The 21,969-nt window shown below is 45.3% G+C and overlaps 2 protein-coding genes across 2 annotated transcripts; both read left to right on the top strand.

Moving 5' to 3' along the window:
• Positions 1–5,808: 5,808 nt before the first annotated feature.
• On the top strand, positions 5,809–7,175 carry LOC135823720 (cyclin-dependent kinase 7-like). Its single transcript, XM_065336566.1, has one exon. The coding sequence runs from the start codon at positions 5,956–5,958 to the stop codon at positions 6,967–6,969; it is 1,014 nt and encodes a 337-aa protein (XP_065192638.1). The 5' UTR covers positions 5,809–5,955; the 3' UTR covers positions 6,970–7,175.
• A 12,941-nt stretch (positions 7,176–20,116) lies between these two features.
• On the top strand, positions 20,117–21,664 carry LOC135822809 (cyclin-dependent kinase 4-like). Its single transcript, XM_065335641.1, has one exon. It carries the CDS (start codon positions 20,265–20,267, stop codon positions 21,405–21,407), a length of 1,143 nt encoding a protein of 380 aa, XP_065191713.1. The 5' UTR covers positions 20,117–20,264; the 3' UTR covers positions 21,408–21,664.
• Positions 21,665–21,969: the final 305 nt, after the last annotated feature.

The following is a 21,969-nucleotide window of genomic DNA, read 5'->3' as shown; positions in this document are numbered from 1 at the left end:
GTTGTTGTTGTTGTTGTTGTTGTTGTTGTTGTTGTTGTTGTTGTTGTTGTTGTTGTTGTTGTTGTTGTTGTTGTTGTTGTTGTTGTTGTTGTTGTTGTTGTTGTTGTTGTTGTTGTTGTTGTTGTTGTTGTTGTTGTTGTTGTTGTTGTTGTTGTTGTTGTTGTTGTTGTTGTTGTTGTTGTTGTTGTTGTTGTTGTTGTTGTTGTTGTTGTTGTTGTTGTTGTTGTTGTTGTTGTTGTTGTTGTTGTTGTTGTTGTTGTTGTTGTTGTTGTTGTTGTTGTTGTTGTTGTTGTTGTTGTTGTTGTTGTTGTTGTTGTTGTTGTTGTTGTTGTTGTTGTTGTTGTTGTTGTTGTTGTTGTTGTTGTTGTTGTTGTTGTTGTTGTTGTTGTTGTTGTTGTTGTTGTTGTTGTTGTTGTTGTTGTTGTTGTTGTTGTTGTTGTTGTTGTTGTTGTTGTTGTTGTTGTTGTTGTTGTTGTTGTTGTTGTTGTTGTTGTTGTTGTTGTTGTTGTTGTTGTTGTTGTTGTTGTTGTTGTTGTTGTTGTTGTTGTTGTTGTTGTTGTTGTTGTTGTTGTTGTTGTTGTTGTTGTTGTTGTTGTTGTTGTTGTTGTTGTTGTTGTTGTTGTTGTTGTTGTTGTTGTTGTTGTTGTTGTTGTTGTTGTTGTTGTTGTTGTTGTTGTTGTTGTTGTTGTTGGTGGTTTCACAAATGCACATTTCACAAATGTTTGCTGAAGAATGTTGGTACATGTGCAATGTTGATCCTCTTCCCTCGCGTATACTGCGCCGTTTGCCAAGTTCTTTTTCCTCTTTTTTCAAATTTTTCCTGCTTCTCTTTCTGTTCTCCGCTCTGGTGCGTGATCAAGAGCCATATTTGTTTCCCGTGCAAGTGACCTTTCTGTCATATTGTGTTTGGCAGGAAGTAAATTGTGTCATAGGATAAGCAGATACAACTGCGTAACAGTTGTGTCAGTGTCGGGCAAATAATTCCAAAGTCGACAAAGTCGACCTATACATGACGTCCGCCGTACATGTACATGAAGACATCCGTGGTAGTACCAGCCAAAATACACGATCTTTTAAAGCAACTGAAATGCTTTCTAATCGCCGGAAACTGTATTCCATATCCTGGGACACCAAACAGGAAATGGAGCTTAAAGAAAGGCAAAATGTGTGTTCAGTTACTCCGACTGGCCGAAATGGCGAATGCCGTGAAGAAGCTGACACAATCATGTCACACCGCTCGCAATGTACTGTACTCAAAAGGAAAGAACAGCGGGCAGCAAATGTGAGCCAAGACTATACTGCCTCGTACTGTTGTGTTTCATGCTACCAAGTGTCTCATGAATTTAGCTCCGGAAACATGACATACTGAAGCAGTTCCAATGAGACCTATATCTATAAGCCTAAGAAACTAAATGACTTATAATTATTCCCTGGTCACGGGAAGGTGAAAACAAATAAAAAGATAAATGGCAGGACGAGAATGGGAAATACGAACCGAAAACCTCGAAATGCCTTGCAACGGGAAAGGACGAAAGAAATGAGTCAATCGCTAAGCTACAAGACTTCATTGCAAGAACGAGCAAATCGAATTGATATTCTGCTAAAGCCATCGCCCCTGGAATATGAGCCGAAGCTGACCTCGGGGTGCTCCATGATGGACAACATGGGCACATTTAGCTGAGACGAAAAGCTGGTCTTCAGTGCCAGTATTGTACTCAACATGCCAATAGAACTGTTTCATACTTTGTGGACTCGTTAGCGCAACACAGAGAAAATGGGGCCGAGCCTGATAGCAAAGAAAAAAAGAGATTTTCCAAAGACAGATTAGAGCCAGTCCTGAACGACCTTGCCAGAGTGCTCAAACCGACGCGACAACGAGCTCTGCGTAAGTAAACAACAAAGGACTACCCCACAACTACCACAAGATCGGAAACGAAATACTCAATCTGCGCTGTACAGGTATTCAATTTTTTTACAATATTATCCAAGCGCAGCCTTAGCAGGAAGAAATAGCTAATATGGCTGTGAACTTGGAAGCGGATGGATTTTTCCAGCCGTGCTGCGACCCACAGTTAATTGGAACTTCGCGGCCTGGCACGAGGAAAACATAGATGCAGTGAATGGGATTTTTGGTCCTTGACCTGGGCTTGACTTTGAGCTGATCTACTCACCTCCCACCGCTTTAGGAGCTGCATCTGCGCCTTGATCCTTGAAGGGTATCGGGGATCATTTCCATACTTTGCGCCAGAGGAGTTCTTCAACGAAATCTTCGACTTTTGCTGACGTTTGGAGCTTGGCGCTGGTGCTCGCACGTTTATGGCGAAAGGATAGCAAGAGGCTAGTGCAGAAACCAGGACACGGTGAGCTGATCGATCGCATCCTACAATACCTGGCAAACGTTGCGAGCGTCCTTGGCGGCGTCACAGAGGAGACGTTCTGCGACGAAACGCGACTGCGCATGAAAAAGTACGACAAGTTTGAAGATGTGCTCAGAACAACCATGCATACTTCGATAGTTAGGACAAAACTTACAATAAAGAATTTTACTTCAAGTAAATGAAAGGAATAGGACATACATGTACTCGAAGTATGTACAGTCAACTTCGCTAATAACGGCTGCGAATATAACGACAATTCGCTAATAACGCCTGCGAATAATTATAACGACAATTCGCGAATAACGCCGGACAGCATTTCCATGTCCAGAGCGAACTCCGATCTAACCTGTATACATAATATGTCCGAAGTCTCATTATATTGCGACTTCGGGTATATGGACACTTCGGGAATAAGGACACTTTTCTGATGCCCCGCCGCGTGTCGTTATACGCAAAGTTGACTATATACGAGTTAAGAGTAACTCTCCATCACTGTATCCAGATACTATATACATGTACAGTCAGAAAATGCAACAACTAGGCACAACATTGACAGAGTACTGAGACATCCGAACTTCGGCAGGGCAGGGTTGGGCCTTTTTTTAAACGAAAGAGCTTGGAAGCTCAGGGTCCTACGCTATGCTTTGTTGCTTAGCTCATCGTGCATGTTGTGGGAACTGATGGAAATGTTTCCTGAGACTGCGCTGACTCTGCCGATCACGGGCGTTCTGGAGTCGACAGGATCTCTCTCCCGACGTTTCCTGTGACCGGCGCTGACTCGCCCGTTCACGCCTATTTGGGGGACGACGGGATCTCTCTTCCACAGTATGTTTTTGCTGACGCATCCTATCACCTATTCGGCAACTAACATCCATTCTAATATCATTTCCTCCTCGTCTTCCTATTTCTTTCCAGAAAGTCTCCCTATACATCAGGGAGTCGTACTCTATTGACAGCTACCCTAACGGGTCACGCCGCGCTCCACCCAAGCATGGGTATGATGAGGGACAGTGGCAACAGAAACAAACAACAGCAAACAGAGAGAGATAGCAAGAGAAAGACAGCGATAGTAGTACATCTGGTGTGCGACGTGTAGAAAAGAGAGATGACAAGAGATGCGCACAAAAAAGGAAACAATAATTATTTTTGCAGTTCCGAAACAATCAACCATGTGATGGAGTGTGGGCACCCGAAGTCCCACCTGGACTCCACTGGAAGAACATCCCACGCAGGGATATCAGCGATAGGCCAAGCGTTGAAGAACAGCCATGAGGACACATCGTCTAGGAGTCCACCGCGCTCGAACTGCAATTGCAGGTTCAAACAATTTCCCACGCGTCGTCAGGCAGCGTTACTCTTCTCCCTGCATCACCATCCATCTCCAGTAACCGTCTCCACTCACAGCTCATGCCTCTGCCACCACTGTACTCCTCCGAGGTTCGCAGTTTGAAACCATTCGGGGGTCAGCTACACTACCGCGAATGGAGAGACGAGCGGGTTCGAATCCCAGGTTATGTCTTAAAAAAAATGAAATTTTTTAAAGACCGGGGGATGCATGCAGGGCGCGATAGTGCGGGTTCGAATCCCAGGTTATGTCTTTAAAAAAAAGGAATTTTTTAAAGAATTTATAACATCCCTATGCCTTTTTTGTCTAGGTCATCAAGGCAAAAAGCATAGCGTAGGGCCCTGAGCTTCCAAGCTCTCTCGTATAGCTATGAATAGGATGAAGGCCGCAGACATCACGCAACTACGTTACTTGTTTGACATGTATTACTGTGTATTTTATAACAAAAATATTATTGAAAACCCAGAATCGATTTTCTCGTTCCTATCATCAGTGGGAAAAAACGGAACTAAGGATACAACCAAAGAAACTGAAGTTAAGTACTGTAAATAGAAATGTGTTAGAAATAACATCAAGATACAAGTGCAATGAAACCACTAGAGGAAACGCAAAAAAGGTAACAAGATTACGTAACCAAAGGCGAGAAGGCACTGAACGAAGTGTCAACCTACGAATACAACTTCAGTGCAACAATGTGCTCTTTCTGCTTACACAAAACAGGCTTATGAATACGTATACAAACTGCCTCTAGGACTTTCAACTGTTGGACATAACGCGCACGACACAGTACAGAAAAATGAGAGTCATCATACAGCACCAAGACAGTCAGGAGGAGATAACAAGTGTAGATACACAGCTGACTTCTTACGATCAACACATTCATCCGCCTCATCTCGCGATTCTGGGTTTTCAATAATATTTTTGTTATAAAATACACAGTAATACATGTCAACCAAGTAACGTAATTATTGCGTGATGTCTGCGGCCTTCATCCTATTCATAGCTATATTAAAATTATTATCTCCACGTAGGTTATTTAGATTATAATGCTAGCATTATCCGCCGGGGCCTAGATACAGGTGTAAGCCTCAATATACATGTACAGTGCAGTCCAAATCTACAGAAAAACACTTTTCGCTCTTTTCTGCAATATTCCGTGGGAATTTCTTAATTTGGCGGACATCAGACATTAGAAACTGGATTCTGCGAAAATTATACAGTCTGCGTAATCGCGGAATTCACGAAGACACCGTCACTTCGTCTACGTTCATGTAGTCTTTACTTGACAGAAGGAAAATGCACCGGCCAACGAAGCATGAACCGCACGCATGCATGTACTGTATATGCCATTCTAGATTGTCTCTTAATTTGCTAGATCCTATATATAGGATTTGGGTCATAGTTTTCAACTCAAAATGGGTGTGGCATGAGCATAAGGAAACGTATGTGACCAATTCTTCCTTGTTAGGTCTTAGTAGATATGGAGAGTTGAATAAGATATTTTTTCAAATACTAACATCTAAGGCTCATCATTTCCCTGCACAATATTTCTAAGGCCTGTGCCCTATTTTCGAATCCTATAATTATAGGATTTTAGACTTTACTGGATCTTGTTTTATCCTTAAAATTGGTAGTTTCACGACGGCATGTGCGATATGTCGTCGTGAAACCACCCCGTGCCACGCCTGTAATATTCTTTTGCACATTCACTGCTTCAGTCCTTTCCATGACACCAGCTGAACAATGCTGCTCAAAGTTCCAATCCTTGCTCAAAATGGGTATTCATGATGTCCTATGAATCTAAAAAGTAAACATTCATGCCTCAAACATATATATACAGCTTCTATGAAAACCATTAAGCTGTTATTATGGGTCATGAATGACTCATGATGACCAATAACAACGGCATAAAGGTCACGCATTTTCAAATCCAATATATAGGACTTTGTGCCAGCGAATCAAGAGATAGTACCTACTGTACCGTACGGTACCGTACCATACCGTATGTCTAGAGTACATGCAGTTCTAGCTCTGATTGCCTGTATAAGAGGCTTAAGAAAAACAGTTCTAGTTCTACCGACCAATTCCTAGTGGTTAGCGACTAGCCTTTTCGCCGCCTTTGTGGGAAAAGAGACTGTTGCGGATGTTTGTGCTGTTTGTCGTCGAATTAAGTTTGCGTGCATTCAGGTGCAGAGTCTTTGAACCGCTATATCGCTGTACGAATCTGCTGAAATGGCTCGCACCTCACCACTGAGCTTCCAGGACGCCGATGTGGCGGGAAGCGAGGGACTAACCGATTACCGGAGGCTCTATAAGAAGGAGATGCTTCTGGCGAAAGGAAGCTTCGCCTCCGTGTACCAAATAACAGCGAAGGGAGAGGGAAGCAGAAAATTTGCGGCTAAAATTTCAAAAATCTCCATGAACACTGTCACAGCGGTCAGCGAGCTGCAGGATGTGGAGATAAAGGTGCTGAGACTGATGAAGGAGAGCGAATACGTCTTAACGTTGGTTGATGTGTGCGTGGACCAAGAAAGACCGAACCTTGGCAAAATCATCGTAACAGAACTTTGCTCCGGCACTTTGGAGGATAAAATGAAAGGGATGGATCTGAGGTCATTTGTTTCAAACGCCGAACAAGCGAAACGATACACACATCAGCTGGTATGTGGGCTAGCCGACCTTCACCATCACAAGATAGCTCACAGAGATATTAAGCCGGCAAACATCCTTGTTATGATGGGACAAGACGAACAATGGCGGCTGAAGTACTGCGACTTCGGCCATTCCACAATCACAGATGACCAGATCCTGAGCGACGTGCGAGGAACGATACCGTACTGTGCGCCAGAGGAGTTCTTTTGCAAGGGGTTCACCTTCAAAGCGGATGTGTGGAGTTTAGCCATGTGTGTCGTACGTTTCTGGAAACCTGGTGGGGCAAATTTGATCAGTTCTCCGGCAGCTCCCACTGGCACCATCCACCACTACAGAGGACACATCAAGAAGATTATAAGTGTCTTTGGGGGCATCACGGATACAACGTTCTGCGACACAACAAAGAAGAGAATGGCGTACTTCTACGCCTTCGCAGATCTTTGCAATGCGCCAGCGGGATCTAAACTGCACGCCAACATCAAGAACACGCGCATTCCCCAGACCGCTCTTGACTTAATGGATGGTATGTTTAGGTACGACCCCGAAGCGAGACTTTCTGCTGCTGAAGCTACACACCACCCTTACTTTCAGTAACTGCGACCAGCAGCTGAACCTGATGCTAGCCATGAGAAGACAGTAGCATGCACTGTTCCCCTATGTGTGTACCTGTTTTAGTTTCACTTGAGATTTGAATGCAAAATTGCTAGTTTTTGTGCCACTTGAGTTCACTTTTGCTTGTTTTTTTTTCCTAGTACCAACCAGTGCACCCGCTTTGTTAATAAAAAGAATTTTCCAGCCAATAGTGATAGTTCTTGTATTCTTCTGATTGTTCTCGTTTGTTATTTTTCTTATTTTGTTAGGGGATTTCCCAACAGGCAATGGTGCTGTTTTGCTGGGAACCCTAATATGTGACTTTGTGCGAGCGCAAAACAAAGCAGGCGACCCGGCCAGGCGACAAGATGGAGGCAGCGCATTCCATCTGTCGGCACCAAGACACGCGATTGAATGGAAATCATACTGGAAGTGGCAGGCAGGCAAGAGCAGCTGTAGCTTGGCCGCAGGTTCTGGCAGCAGTAGTATGTGGGTCAGTGCAGCGGGGTGTGAAAAGGAGGCTGAGAAGTGGGCTAGATAAACCATGCAGACATCGAAAGACATTGTTCTTTCTTCCCTTTTACTTTCTGTTTTCTTGCTCTGGTGTTGTTGAGGCTTCAAAGCCCCGAAGCCCCTAAGGGTAGGCCCCAGCGGCAAATGCGAGCACCCAAAGTAGCATAAAAGGGCCTTTTTGTGACTCCACACGATGCTAGCATAAACAACAGTTTTTACCGGCATCCGATACATTTTTGCCAATTTTGGCATTTTGGATGTGGAATTCGGTCTAGATTACACTATGAAACTAGTATTACGGTACTACCACATTGATAATTGCATGCACTACATTCAATTTGAAACTCGGGTATTGAGCCAATAATAAAAGTAGAAAGGAAAAGGACATATGGAAACGAGTTAAGAGTAACTCTCCACCACTGTAACTAGATACTATATACAGTCAGAAAGTGCAACAACTAGGCACAAAACTGACAGAGTACTGAGACATTCGACGTCCTGACACCTAGCTTCAACACATCTCCGTAGCGCTAACCGACAGCCTTCCAACTTGGAAGGTTCAAGGTTATGGAAAGACCAAAGAGGGGAAGGCAAGCGCAACGAAAACGAGCACAAGCTACAGTCCCAACGGAACAAAGAATGTCGATTGTCACTGGACGATGACGAGACCAGTAGGCGATTTGACAAAGCGGTCTAACTACAATTCGAAGCAGCAAAGCAGCACACCACCCAACTTGGGTGGGTCAAAAATATCAAAGATAAGTTAAGAAGGGGGAAGCTTTGCGAGAACGAATTGTACAAGCCGAAATCTAAACTCCTACAGTACTCCTCATGCATGACATTGTGATGGACTAGTTGACTACAAAACAAGTTGTTTCACACGACGTACGTTTCGCCGTATGGTTCGTGACGGCTCATCAGGTGTGCAATTTGAAACTCGGGTATTGAGCCAATAATAAAAGTAGAAAGGAAAAGGACATATGGAAACGAGTTAAGAGTAACTCTCCACCACTGTAACTAGATACTATATACAGTCAGAAAGTGCAACCACTAGGCACAAAACTGACAGAGTACTGAGACATTCGACGTCCTGACACCTAGCTTCAACACATCTCCGTGGCGCTAACCGACAGCCTTCCAACTTGGAAGGTTCAAGGTTAGCGCTACGGAGATGTGTTGAAAAATTGGTTTACGATGATTGCAGAGTAAGACCGTGGTGGTCGATGTTGTTGTTGTTGTTGTTGTTGTTGTTGTTGTTGTTGTTGTTGTTGTTGTTGTTGTTGTTGTTGTTGTTGTTGTTGTTGTTGTTGTTGTTGTTGTTGTTGTTGTTGTTGTTGTTGGTTTCACAAATGCACATTTCACAAATGTTTGCTGAAGAATGTAGGTACATGTGCAATGTTGATCCTCTTCCCTCGCGTATACTGCGCCGTTTGCCAAGTTCTTTTTCCTCTTTTTTTCAAATTTATCCTGCTTCTCTTTCTGTTCTCCGCTCTGGTGCGTGATCAAGAGCCATATTTGTTTCCCGTGCAAGTGACCTTTCTGTCATATTGTTTTTGGCAGGAAGTAAATGGTGTCATAGGATAAGCAGATACAACTGCGTAACAGTTGTGTCAGTGTCGGGCAAATAATTCCAAAGTCGACAAAGTCGACCTATACATGACGTCCGCCGTACATGTACATGAAGACATCCGTGGTAGTACCAGCCAAAATACACGATCTTTTAAAGCAACTGAAATGCTTTCTAATCGCCGGAAACTGTATTCCATATCCTGGGACACCAAACAGGAAATGGAGCTTAAAGAAAGGCAAAATGTGTGTTCAGTTACTCCGACTGGCCGAAATGGCGAATGCCGTGAAGAAGCTGACACAATCATGTCACACCGCTCGCAATGTACTGTACTCAAAAGGAAAGAACAGCGGGCAGCAAATGTGAGCCAAGACTATACTGCCTCGTACTGTTGTGTTTCATGCTACCAAGTGTCTCATGAATTTAGCTCCGGAAACATGACATACTGAAGCAGTTCCAATGAGACCTATATCTATAAGCCTAAGAAACTAAATGACTTATAATTATTCCCTGGTCACGGGAAGGTGAAAACAAATAAAAAGATAAATGGCAGGACGAGAATGGGAAATACGAACCGAAAACCTCGAAATGCCTTGCAACGGGAAAGGACGAAAGAAATGAGTCAATCGCTAAGCTACAAGACTTCATTGCAAGAACGAGCAAATCGAATTGATATTCTGCTAAAGCCATCGCCCCTGGAATATGAGCCGAAGCTGACCTCGGGGTGCTCCATGATGGACAACATGGGCACATTTAGCTGAGACGAAAAGCTGGTCTTCAGTGCCAGTATTGTACTCAACATGCCAATATACTTTGTGGACTCGTTAGCGCAACACAGAGAAAATGGGGCCGAGCCTGATAGCAAAGAAAAAAAGAGATTTTCCAAAGACAGATTAGAGCCAGTCCTGAACGACCTTGCCAGAGTGCTCAAACCGACGCGACAACGAGCTCTGCGTAAGTAAACAACAAAGGACTACCCCACAACTACCACAAAATCGGGAACGAAATACTCAATCTGCGCTGTACAGGTATTCAATTTTTTTACAATATTATCCAAGCGCAGCCTCAGCAGGAAGAAATAGCTAACATGGCTGTGAACTTGGAAGCGGAAGAATTTTTCCAGCCGTGCTGCGACCCACAGTTAATTGGAACTTCGCGGCCTGGCACGAGGAAAACATGGATGCAGTGAATGGGATTTTTGGTCCTTGACCTGGGCTTGACTTTGAGCTGATCTACTCACCTCCCACCGCTTAAGGAGCTGCATCTGCGCCTTGATCCTTGAAGGGTATCGGGGATCATTTCCATACTTTGCGCCAGAGGAGTTCTTCAACGAAATCTTCGACTTAAAGGCTGACTTTTGGAGCTTGGCGCTGGTGCTCGCACGTTTATGGCGAAAGGATAGCAAGAGGTTAGTGCAGAAACCAGGACACGGTGAGCTGATCGATCGCATCCGACAATACCTGGCAAACGTTGCGAGCGTCCTTGGCGGCGTCACAGAGGAGAGGTTCTGCGACGAAACGCGACTGCGCATGAAAAAGTACGACAAGTTTGAAGATGTGCTCAGAACAGCGCCAGCAGAATGCAGCCTCAATAAGCACCTGACTGAACAGCAGGACAAGCGTCCTGATGTCAGTATTCCTCCCGCTGCTGTTGAGCTACTAGGTGATATGTTGAAGTATGACCCCGAGCAACGAATTTCTGCAGCAGAAGCCTCTGACCATGCATACTTCGATAGTTAGGACAAAACTTACAATAAAGAATTTTACTTCAAGTAAATGAAAGGAATAGGACATACATGTACATGTATGTACAGTCAACTTCGCTAATAACGGCTGCGAATATAACGACAATTCGCTAATAACGGCTGCGAATATAACGACAATTCGCTAATAACGGCTGCGAATATAACGACAATTCGCTAATAACGCCTGCGAATAATTATAACGACAATTCGCGAATAACGCTGGACAGCATTTCCATGTCCAGAGCGAAGTCCGATCTAACCTGTATACATAATATGTCCGAAGTCTCATTATATTGCGACTTCGGGTATATGGACACTTCGGGAATAAGGACACTTTTCTGATGCCCCGCCGCGTGTCGTTATACGCAAAGTTGACTATATACGAGTTAAGAGTAACTCTCCATCACTGTATCCAGATACTATATACATGTACAGTCAGAAAATGCAACAACTAGGCACAAAATTGACAGAGTACTGAGACATCCGAACTCCGGCAGGGCAGGGTTGGGCCTTTTTTTAAACGAGAGAGCTTGGAAGCTCAGGGCCCTACGCTATGCTTTGTTGCTTAGCTCATCGTGCATGTTGTGGGAACTGATGGAAATGTTTCCTGAGACTGCGCTGACTCTGCCGATCACGGGCGTTCTGGAGTCGACAGGATCTCTCTCCCGACGTTTCCTGTGACCGGCGCTGACTCGCCCGTTCACGCCTATTTTGGGGACGACGCGATCTCTCTTCCAAAGTATGTTTTTGCGGACGCATCCTATCACCTATTCGGCAACTAACATCCATTCTAATATCATTTCCTCCTCGTCTTCCTATTTCTTTCCAGAAAGTCTCCCTATACATCAGGGAGTCGTACTCTATTGACAGCTACCCTAACGGGTCACGCCGCGCTCCACCCAAGCAAGGGTATGATGAGGGACAGTGGCAACAGAAACAAACAACAGCAAACAGAGAGAGATAGCAAGAGAAAGACAGCGATAGTAGTACATCTGGTGTGCGACGTGTAGAAAAGAGAGATGACAAGAGATGCGCACAAAAAAGGAAACAATAATATTATTTTTGCAGTTCCGAAACAATCAACCCTGTGATGGAGTGTGGGCACCCGAAGTCCCACCTGGACTCCACTGGAAGAACATCCCACGCAGGGATATCAGCGATAGGCCAAGCGTTAAAGAACAGCCATGAGGACACATCGTCTAGGAGTCCACCGCGCTCGAACTGCAATTGCAGATTCAAACAATTTCCCACGCGTCGTCAGGCAGCGTAACTCTTCTCCCTGCATCACCATCCATCTCCAGTAACCGTCTCCACTCACAGCTCATGCCTCTGCCACCACTGTACTCCTCCGTGGTTCGCAGTTTGAAACCATTCGGGGGTCAGCTACACTACCGCGAATGGAGAGACGAGGACGACAACGGTCGTGACTGAAAAGACACTACCTTGGCGACCGCGTCGCGGAACCCTCGCCCCAGCAAATTCAGACACACGCCAGGGGCGACTCTGGTGGACCTAGAGCCACCCCCTTGGCAAGACTAGTACATGTAAGAGGGACGACTGAAAACTCAGATTAAACGGAGCTACAAAAAGTGCAACCGTCCCCTGCAAGCACAGTTGCAACACACAGGGAGTCGTATACATGTACATAATACGACCAATATTGTGGCCAGCTGTTTGTGGCCAGCTGTGTTTGATGGTACGGTACGGGACAGATACGGGATAGCGCCAGGCGTGACACAAACAAACAAACAAACAAACAAACACCAAACGAGAGAGCTTGGAAGCTCAGGGCCCTACGCTATGCTTTTTTGACTTGATGACCTAGACAAAAAAAAGCATTATTCCCGTAGCTATGCAGAAGACGTTACTTCAGTAACGTCTGGCGCTAGCCAGGGTCCACACAGCTTTAATTTGGTGTTTGTTTGTTTGTTTGTTTGTTTGTTTGTTTGTTTGTTTGTGTCACGCCTGGCGCTATCCTGTATCTGTCCCGTACCGTACCGTACCAACAAAGACAGCTGGCCACAATATTTTTGTTTGTTTGTGCCATCGGCATGCCTGGCGCTATCCCGTACCTGTCCCGTACCATCAAGTGTACGGTACCATCAAGAGAATGAGTATATATGCGAAGTGTATCGGGGAATGCATTCAGTGCAGTACCATTTTGTGTGGATTTGTGTGCGAGGCCGAGATCCCACTAGCAGGCTGGCTGGGCCGCCTGTCGAACAGCCCGGGAATCGCATGTAGGCCGATAGCATAATAATTATAACGCGTATACAGTCATGTAGATGTATAGCAGGGAGTCATATTATGTAAACGACTCCCTGCTGTATGTGGAGATTTTCTGGAAAGAAATACGAAGTAGGGAGACGAGTAAATGCAATTAGAATGGATGTTAGTTGCCGTCAGTATAATAATAAGAAGAAGACGAACGCCCGTGGTCGGCAGAGTCAGCGCCGGTCCCAGGAAACGGCAGGACAGACATCCCGTCGACTCCAGAACGCCCGTGATCGGCAGAGTCAGCGCCGGTCCCATAGCTATGCAGAAGACGTTACTTCAGTAACTCATTGAAACGTTTTTGCAATACAATGAAGTAGCTAATCAAAGGAAAAAAAACGTTTCCATCAGTTCTAACAACATGCACGATGAGCTAGGCAACAAAGCATAGCGCAGGGCCCTGAGCTTCCAAGCTCTCTCGTTATTATTATTTTAATATGGCAATAAGTAGGACGAGCTGAAGGGACATGTGGACTTCTTTATTAACAATGTAAGCGATGGAGACGATGCAAGAAACAACCTAAAGGGTAAGGAAAAATTCATGTAAGAAGAAAAAGGGCAATGGAAAAAAAGATGATTCGAACAAGTTTTCGTACAACACTCTTCAGGAATCACCGTTGTACTAAAGAACAAAATGAGAACAAAGGAAATAATAATATAGCAATCAAGGTAGGGTGACACGTAACAATTGTCGATACACACTTGTCACGCTTAGTTCTTACTTGTATACCCTTGTTTTCTGCACACTTTTGTGAGAAATCGCGCCTCGATATTCCAGTGCTGTCATTGTTACGTATCACCCTACCTTGATTGCTATAATTATTATTTCCTTTGTTCTCATTTTGTTCTTTAGTACAACGGTGATTCCTGAAGAGTGTTGTACGAAAACTTGTTCGAATCATCTTTTTCTTCCATTGCCCTTTTTCTTCTTACATGTATTTTTCCTTACCCTTTAGGTTGTTTCTGGCATCGTCTCCATCGCTTACATTGTTAATAAAGTAGTCCACATGTCGCTTCAGCTCGTCCTACTTATTGCCATATTAAAATTATTGTCTCCTCGTCGAATTTTTAAATTATTATGGAGTTGGCTTTATTTCACTCACGTTGTCATGACATGAGGTAAGAACCCCATCACCGGGCCAAAAGAGACCAAGGGTAATGAGAGAAAAAAATAGATAAATGGCCAACGCAATGGAGACCGAAGCAAAAAGGATTGTAAAAACCAAAGCAAAAATATTGAAAGCCGACGCAGAAACTGAGAGACGGACAGAAATAAGCAGAACGATGGAGGAGGCCAGGACATATTTGAATACAAAAAGATGGAGGAGGACAGGACATATTCGATTACAAAAAGAGTAATCACAAAAATGGACTACCAGTACAGGAATAGACCTGTAGAAATAGAGGAAGAGATGAATGCCGGACATACTCAAATGGCAAGAGAAAAATCAGGCTGTGAGGACCGTCATACTGCACATTCATGGATGTCAAAGCAAATGCAGTATTGGAGGTTTATACGAACTAGCTCTACCCGTAACATGAGGAGCCTAATGCCGAATGCCAAGAACCGACTTGACGATGTTCAGCGTGCCCAGGATAGCACATTGCTGAGCCCTTTCAATGCGCAGAGTGCCTGCCAATGCCAACACAAAGTGTGAGAGGAACACACCAGTCAGTCCACCAAGCGCCCCAACAACCAGGGGCACAACGCGGACATCATCCACATGCCAGATGCGCCGCAGCTCTTGGCAAAGGGGAGCGTACTCTGTTATTTTTTCGTAGATTTTTGTGGGCACATTCTGGTCCAATGGAACACTTGACATCCATCAGCAGCACCTGTGTGCTGGACCGCAACACCAGGTCTTGGCGGTTGTGGCGCACTTGCGTATCCGTTGGGATATTGAACTCCCACAGGAGCTTCATGTCAAGATTTTCCGTGACAGGCACAAGATGATGCTTCAGCGGGTTGCTTCTCGGCCGACCCAGACCATGCCGCTTGCATAGTGCCCAATGCACCAACTTGACGAGCGTGTTATGCCGTTCGATATACAGTGTTCTGGCTAGGGCTGGGCAACAGGCCACAATGTGATCAACTGTTTCTCCGCGAGTGCTGCAAACTCGACAAATGTCCACAACGTCTCCCCGTCCAATGACCGTGACCTGATAGTGCCTGGTCGCAATGGCCTGATCCTGTACAGCCAGCAAGAGTCCCTCTGTCGCAGGCCTGATCGTTGGCGATTTCAGCCAGCGAAAACTCAAGCCCAGGTCCAAGCCAGCATCAGAAGCTCGTCTCCAGAACTGGCCATGGAGAGGCTTACCTTGGATAACGGCCAGGCACCGGAGACCAACGGCCTTCTTGACAATGACTTTTGTGGGAGTCTCCAAGTCGGGTAGGTCAAGTTCACCCAGAAGTCTGGAGGCTTGACGTGTAACTGATTTTGACGGTGCCACATCATTGTCGTGATGGCGCTTAACAGCAGCCAACAGTGGCACGTTTGGGTGGGCTTGTAGGTACCGCGCCACCCGGACACGGGTTCTATCCAGGAGATCCCGGAATGATAGAATTCCTCGACCACCCATGTCACGAGGCAGGTGGACCCTGGCGGCAGAGTCCTTGGGGTGGCGGGCGTGTTCTTTAAACAGTGCTTGGCGGGTCTGTCGGTCGAGTTCCCAAAGTTTGTCATATAGGCAAATGATGCATGATTGAGCAATGGATGCATGTGAGAGCAAAAATACCGATCGATTTCAAATTTGACGTGAAATTGCGCGTCACGTCGGAAATAACGTGCATCTTAACGTCTCTAATAGAGAGGTTTCTATTTCTCATCGGCCAAAATTTGTTGATTTACAGTATAAGGAGATAAAAAGAAAAGAAGGAGCAAACCAAAAGTAGATGATTATTAGAGAAATAACAATCCGCAATAAATTCTGCAAATACTTTTGCCTCAGTTCTTATAACATGTACGATGAACTAGGCAAAAGAGCATAAAAGCATAGCGTAGGGCCCTGAGCTTCCAAGCTCTCTCGTTAATCTTGCCGATATCCCTGTGACTCAACTACAAAATGACGTGCTGTGTGGCGGTTTGGATTTTGGCATTCCTCCTAAACTCCACCGATTGGAGATGTTGGCGGAGTTTGAGCTGCTGCAGCAGCAATTGTCCAAGGTACCAGCAAAATCTGACGAAACAGCAGCCGCTTGACCGGGCGTCTCTGGCTGCCGAGGCACACAGGTTTGCGCAGACCTCTCCTGACACCCGGTCTTTTTCACTCACACGAGAGCACCTCAAAGTAATGAGGGAGCTTAGGAAAAATCCGGACATCATGATCTCCCGCCCTGACAAGGGCCGGGCAACGGTTATTATGTCAAGGGAGGACTACCAAACCAAGATGATGGTCATTCTTGAGGACAAGACAAAATTTTGCAGAATCGGACCGTGCGATGTATATGATCATACAGAAAACATCGACACTAAACTTAGCAAATACCTATTGTCTCTTTCAAAAACACATCAAATTTCTGATTGTGAGTACGACCATCTGGCGCCGACGGGATCAACAAGACCACGAATGTATGGGCTTCCAAAAATTCACACGAAGAACATTCCCTTACGACCAATACTCAACAGCATGTCAGGATCACCGCCATTTAAAGCATCCAAGTGGCTATGTGCCATGCTACAGCCGGTACTCAACCTCTACAACAGCTACAGCCGGTACGTTATGTATAAACAAATAGATGGCGTTGCCATGGGCTCGCCGCTTGGTCCTGTATTGGCTAATATATTTGTAGGGTTCTGTGAAGCGTCCATTAGTCCATCACTGTGGCCCTCTATGTACTGTCGTTTTGTAGACGATGTGTACTGTCACGATGAGGATGAGGATGTCTGTGGGACTTTTCTACTAACTCTGAATAGCCTCCATCCGGCGTTGAGATTCACGTCGGAAGCGGAACAAAACGGCAGATTATCCTTCTTGGATGTACAAATATCACGCAACATTAACACTAAGAGTTTGGACACCACTATCTATAGGAAGCCAACTTTCACCGGCCTCTACATTCCGTGGGGGAGCTATACTCCAACGAAATCGAAAAGACATCTTGTGAAACCATTAGTTTTTCGTGCGCATAGAATATGTTCCCCTCATCTATTGCAGGACGAATTAGACAGACTGACATCAATATTTACGAACAACGGCTATCCAAAGAAATTTCTGGCCAAGCTAATCAACGAAAAACCGGCGACAGACAAGCCTATCCAATTTGGACCTGACCGTTGCCCAGTGGTGCTCCGTTTACCCTGGGTTGGCGCCGGTTCTACGCGCGTGGAGAAGGATGTTCGTGGTATCGCATGTCCATCTTATCCGTGCGTCAAGCTGTACGTCATATTTGGGACAGTGCGTGTGTTCAGTGTGAAGAAGGACGTTCTATCTACCCTTAGTAAAAGTAACCTTATCTATTTCTTTCAATGCCGACAATGTGAAGGTCGGTATGTAGGTAGAACCCTTCAGCACCTGGGCGCGCGCATTCGTCAACATGTGCCGCTAAGTTTTGTTCCGCTTGATGCGCGTGAGTGTCGTCCTCGCCGTGGTCGTCCTCCAAAATGTGCTGACCAGTCCATCGGTGGATCTTCCTCGTCCCGTGAAGATGTGACTGCACGCCCGTCCTCCTCCACGTGTGTAGGGCAGGGGCCAGCTGAGAACAGCGTGAAAGATGGTGAAAGACCGACACGCAAACCACCGAAATTGACAAAGGATCTGTCGGCGTCGGGAAGGGTTACGCGAAGCCAAGTAAAAATACGGACTGGTGAGGACGCACGTACAACGACAACGGAAGTGACAACAACAGTCAATATTCGAAAACGTGGTAGACCGCAAAAAGGAACCTCAATATCGGACACGGGGCAAGTTGGAGTAAGAAGCTCAATAGAAATCCGCAATGGAGGAGACGTAGCTGAAAGGACGCTGGGCATCGCGCACACAACGGCTTGTGTCAGAAAACGTGGAAGGCCGCGGAAAAGCAAAGAGACGGATAGTGGTGATGCCGCGAAGAGGCGATATGACGGGACATTGGAGGAGACAACACCCGACGGAGCTAAGAATCTCACGTCGTCAATCAAGCAACATCTGTCAGCCCGTACCAATTGTCGTGAGTTGTACAGTGATAATGTGTTCTCAATATTGTCACGTGGTAGATGTGCGTTGCATCTGGCTGTGTTAGAAGCTTTGTATATCCGTAAGTTAGATCCTGAACTTTGCGTACAGAAAGAAAATGTGTTGTCGCTACAATTGTTTGGTGTTACTCCTCGTCGAGGTGTTAACAATGTAACTTAATTTGCTCACTATGTTGTTGTCACTATTATTATTTTCCTTCGAGTTTTGTGTGGTGCTGAACTTGAGAATTTTCCACCTTGTCACGAGTGTTGTTATCTCACATCTTTACGCTATATAAGTTAACTTCTTTCCAACTTGAGCCATTCCCTGTAAAATCCTTGATGAGAAGGGACCGAAAACGTTCGGATACTTTGACAAATGCCGTATTTTGACTGGATTGGTGTTTGCGTGGATACTTACGACCCAAAACGTATCTTCGAAATTAAAATATTATTATTATTATTTGAAACTCGGATGTTGAGCCATAAATAAATGTAGAAAAGAAAGGGACATAATATACGAGTTAAGAGTAACTCTCCATCACTGTAACTGGATATTATTAAACAGTCAGAAAGTGCAATAACTAGGCACAAAACTGACAGAGTACATGTACTGAGACATTCGACGTCCTGACTAGCTAGGTGTCAGGACGTCTCAGTACTCTGTCAGTTTTGTGCCTAGTTATTGCACTTTCTGACTATAATAGTATCCAGTTACAGTGATGGAGAGTTACGCTTAACTCGTATACATATGTCCCTTTCTTTTCTACATTATTATTATTATTATTGTTATAGGCTTTTCCGCGTTGGCTTCGCCAAGCAAGCTTGGCTAGCCTTCGCATAAGCTGCTCCATAATGATGAGACGAAACAATGAATGCATTTATATACGATCTAGGACAGAGCCAAGGTTGAAGATATTTTTGAAGAAAGTTGAAAGTTGTGTTGAGGAACACAAAGTTGCAAACTCTACGAAAATAAACTGCAAGAAATGTTTTGGGGTTGATCTCGTGATTATTGTAGTCACAAGTTGTGTTAGTGACATTAAAGGTTGTGTTTTCACAGGTATATTGTTTACATACCTATTCTTTTACAGGGTAATGTTTTCACAAAATGTGTTAGTCAATGAGTTATGTTATGGTACACCGTACAGCCATGCAGCTGCCACAGGTGGAAGCAGTATTTGGCTGTGATGTATGCTTTTATCACATTGCTCCATAGGTCTTTCCAGCATGCAATACTGGATTCAATGATTTCTACCCTGCTCTTCATTGAAAACACTATCTGCATGACCTCCGAACCATTTACCATGCAGACCACCAGCACTGATCACGTGATCAGGTGCATTGTACACAATTGTGTAGCCTACTTACTCGAACTGTGGTACAATCATGTAGTTAAGCTCCTACCCCCGTCAGGATGCCAAATTATGCTCAAAATTTTCAGCCACCAAATTATGCCAATAATTATGCCGGCATAATCCGCCGGTGCCTATTATTGACATGTATTTTAAACTAAGTGGAGCCCTTACAATTTTGCTTGGCAAGCTGTACCGTACTGAAATGACAGTTGCATGACATGAGAAAACGTCGGATTCATTCCTTCAGTTTTCGGCACAATCATGGATCTCCATTAGAATAGACTACTCGACCAAATCGACGCGTGTACAGGCACGCTACGATCATATAATCTGTGTGACGGTGTGACGTAATTCATCGTTACCCAACAGTTATGGGGTGTACGTCTGAATGCATATGCATGGTTACCATTACGGTCTTCTATGGTTTTCGTATCCGACCGGACCATGACTACTACAGTACGTTGTGAAAACGATGATCCAGCTGAGGGCTATAAGACGTTGGAAATAATAATCGAATCTTCGTGTCTTCCTTGCGTTCCTTGCGTTCCATGTTTTCCATGTTTTCCATGTTTTCGTGTGTTCCGTTTGTTCCATGGCAAGTTGTAGTGTCCGCTGCTAGTCCGCACGTCAGTGGAAGTTATTCGTCCTTAGAAATCTTTCTGTAAAATCGCAATTCAGAATTCTATCCGGAAATGGACGCCACTGAAGAAGTAACGCTGCATGCGCCAGTTCCTGCCGTGGCAAAGGCCGTCAAAGCACGCGCAGCACGCTCCCTGTGCTCCCTTTGTGAAGAGCCCGTTGATTATCGAAAGAAGTACACTCAGGGATCTCTTCTAGGCACAGGGGCATCCGGATCGGTGTTTGAGGTGTGGATGGGAGGCGATATCAGCAGAAAGTTCGCCGCCAAAATCCACAAAGGCTCTCTTAGCGAGGCAGCTGCGAAGGCACAGGTGGAGGAGATTCGAGTGCTGAGACGTCTGAACAACTGTGACCATGTCCTTAGGTTGACGGATGTGTGCGCGGAGCCGGCAAAACCTGAAATTGGAAAGATCCTCGTGCTGGAACTCGGCTCCACACCGTTGACTGACTTCATTAAGCCGAAGTACATTTCAACACGCGTTCCAAACGAAGATGTCGCGAAGAAATTTTCGCAGCAACTGGTTTGCGGTTTGGCCGAACTTCACCGCCTCAATATCGCCCATCGGGATATCAAGCCGGCCAATGTAGTTGCCGTTGTAGACCAGGAAGAGGGATGGCGGATGAAGTATTGCGATTTTGGCCAATCGACCATTGCTGACGACAATCAGCTCCTCCTCGCCAATATACTTCGGGGAACGTTTCCGTACTTCGCGCCTGAAGAGTTCTTTTGCGAAACGTTCAACTTCAAGGCCGATGTTTGGAGCTTGGCGATGGTGCTAGCTCGTTTATGGCGAAAGGGTGGCCAGAAGTTAGTACCGAACGGGTCAAGTGACCTTGCCCTTGTCGATCGCATCAAAGAATACATGCTCAACATCACATGTATTCTTGGCGGCTTCACAGCCAAGACGTTCTGTGAGGAAACGAGAGTGGGCATGGTGCATTACGACCAATATGACGCAGTGTGCAGTGCAGCACCAGCACAATCCAGTCTCAAAATTCAGCTGACTCAAGACCCACACAAGCGGCCTGACTTAAATATTCCTCAGACCGCTGTTGACCTACTGGCGGCAATGTTGCAGTATGACCCCGTAGCGCGACTTTCTGCTGATCAAGCCTGTCAGCATCCCTACTTCCATGAAGAGGAAGCGGCAGCAAGTGCGGATGTAGACAAATGTTTAGATGCACCGTTGTGTTAAGATGTTTCTGCAGGGTACAAGTGAACTGGCGATTCGTTTGATGGGAGAATTGTTTCTATGCCGTGTTTGTCTTTTACTTGAGCTTTTTCGCCTGCCTGATGCGGAGCGGCCATGTATTCGTGTTATACATGTACTTGAGTTTTTTTGCCTGCCCGATTCGGAGCACGGCCACGTATTCGTGTTTTACTTGAGTGCATTTTACCTCGGCAATGTTTTAGTTTCGCTTGAGATCAAAATATCTAGACGATTTTCAATAAAAGGAGTTTTTTGTTTTAAACTCGAGTTTGACTGTAAACCGTCAATCGAGATGTGTATGTTTGCAACTGTCTTGCTAGAGATTGAGTTTTAGGCGACAATCAGTAAAGGAAAACGTTCGCCGCCAAAATCTTCGATGCCCCCTCTCGAAGAACCTGAATGTCAGCCACTCCAAACCAAAGCAGCCGTAGTGCACCATGGTGCCTGGTGGGAGCGGAGCATCTTGACTATCTTGGTAGTAGGAGGTTGAGATCAGAATCATGCGATATCTCAACAACTGACAACTGCGATCATGTCGGTCAGTTGC

Source organism: Sycon ciliatum, chromosome 8, assembly GCF_964019385.1.
Source record: "Sycon ciliatum chromosome 8, ocSycCili1.1, whole genome shotgun sequence".
NCBI classification, from domain to species: Eukaryota; Metazoa; Porifera; class Calcarea; order Leucosolenida; family Sycettidae; genus Sycon; species Sycon ciliatum.
Note: the sequence above shows the minus strand (reverse complement) of the source record. Positions and strands in the feature narration are given on the sequence as shown.

Excerpts from the sequence above, each read along its gene's own strand:
- LOC135822809 (XM_065335641.1), top strand. The coding sequence starts at position 20,265 with ATGGACGCCACTGAAGAAGTAACGCTGCATGCGCCAGTTCCTGCCGTG.
- LOC135823720 (XM_065336566.1), top strand. The coding sequence starts at position 5,956 with ATGGCTCGCACCTCACCACTGAGCTTCCAGGACGCCGATGTGGCGGGA.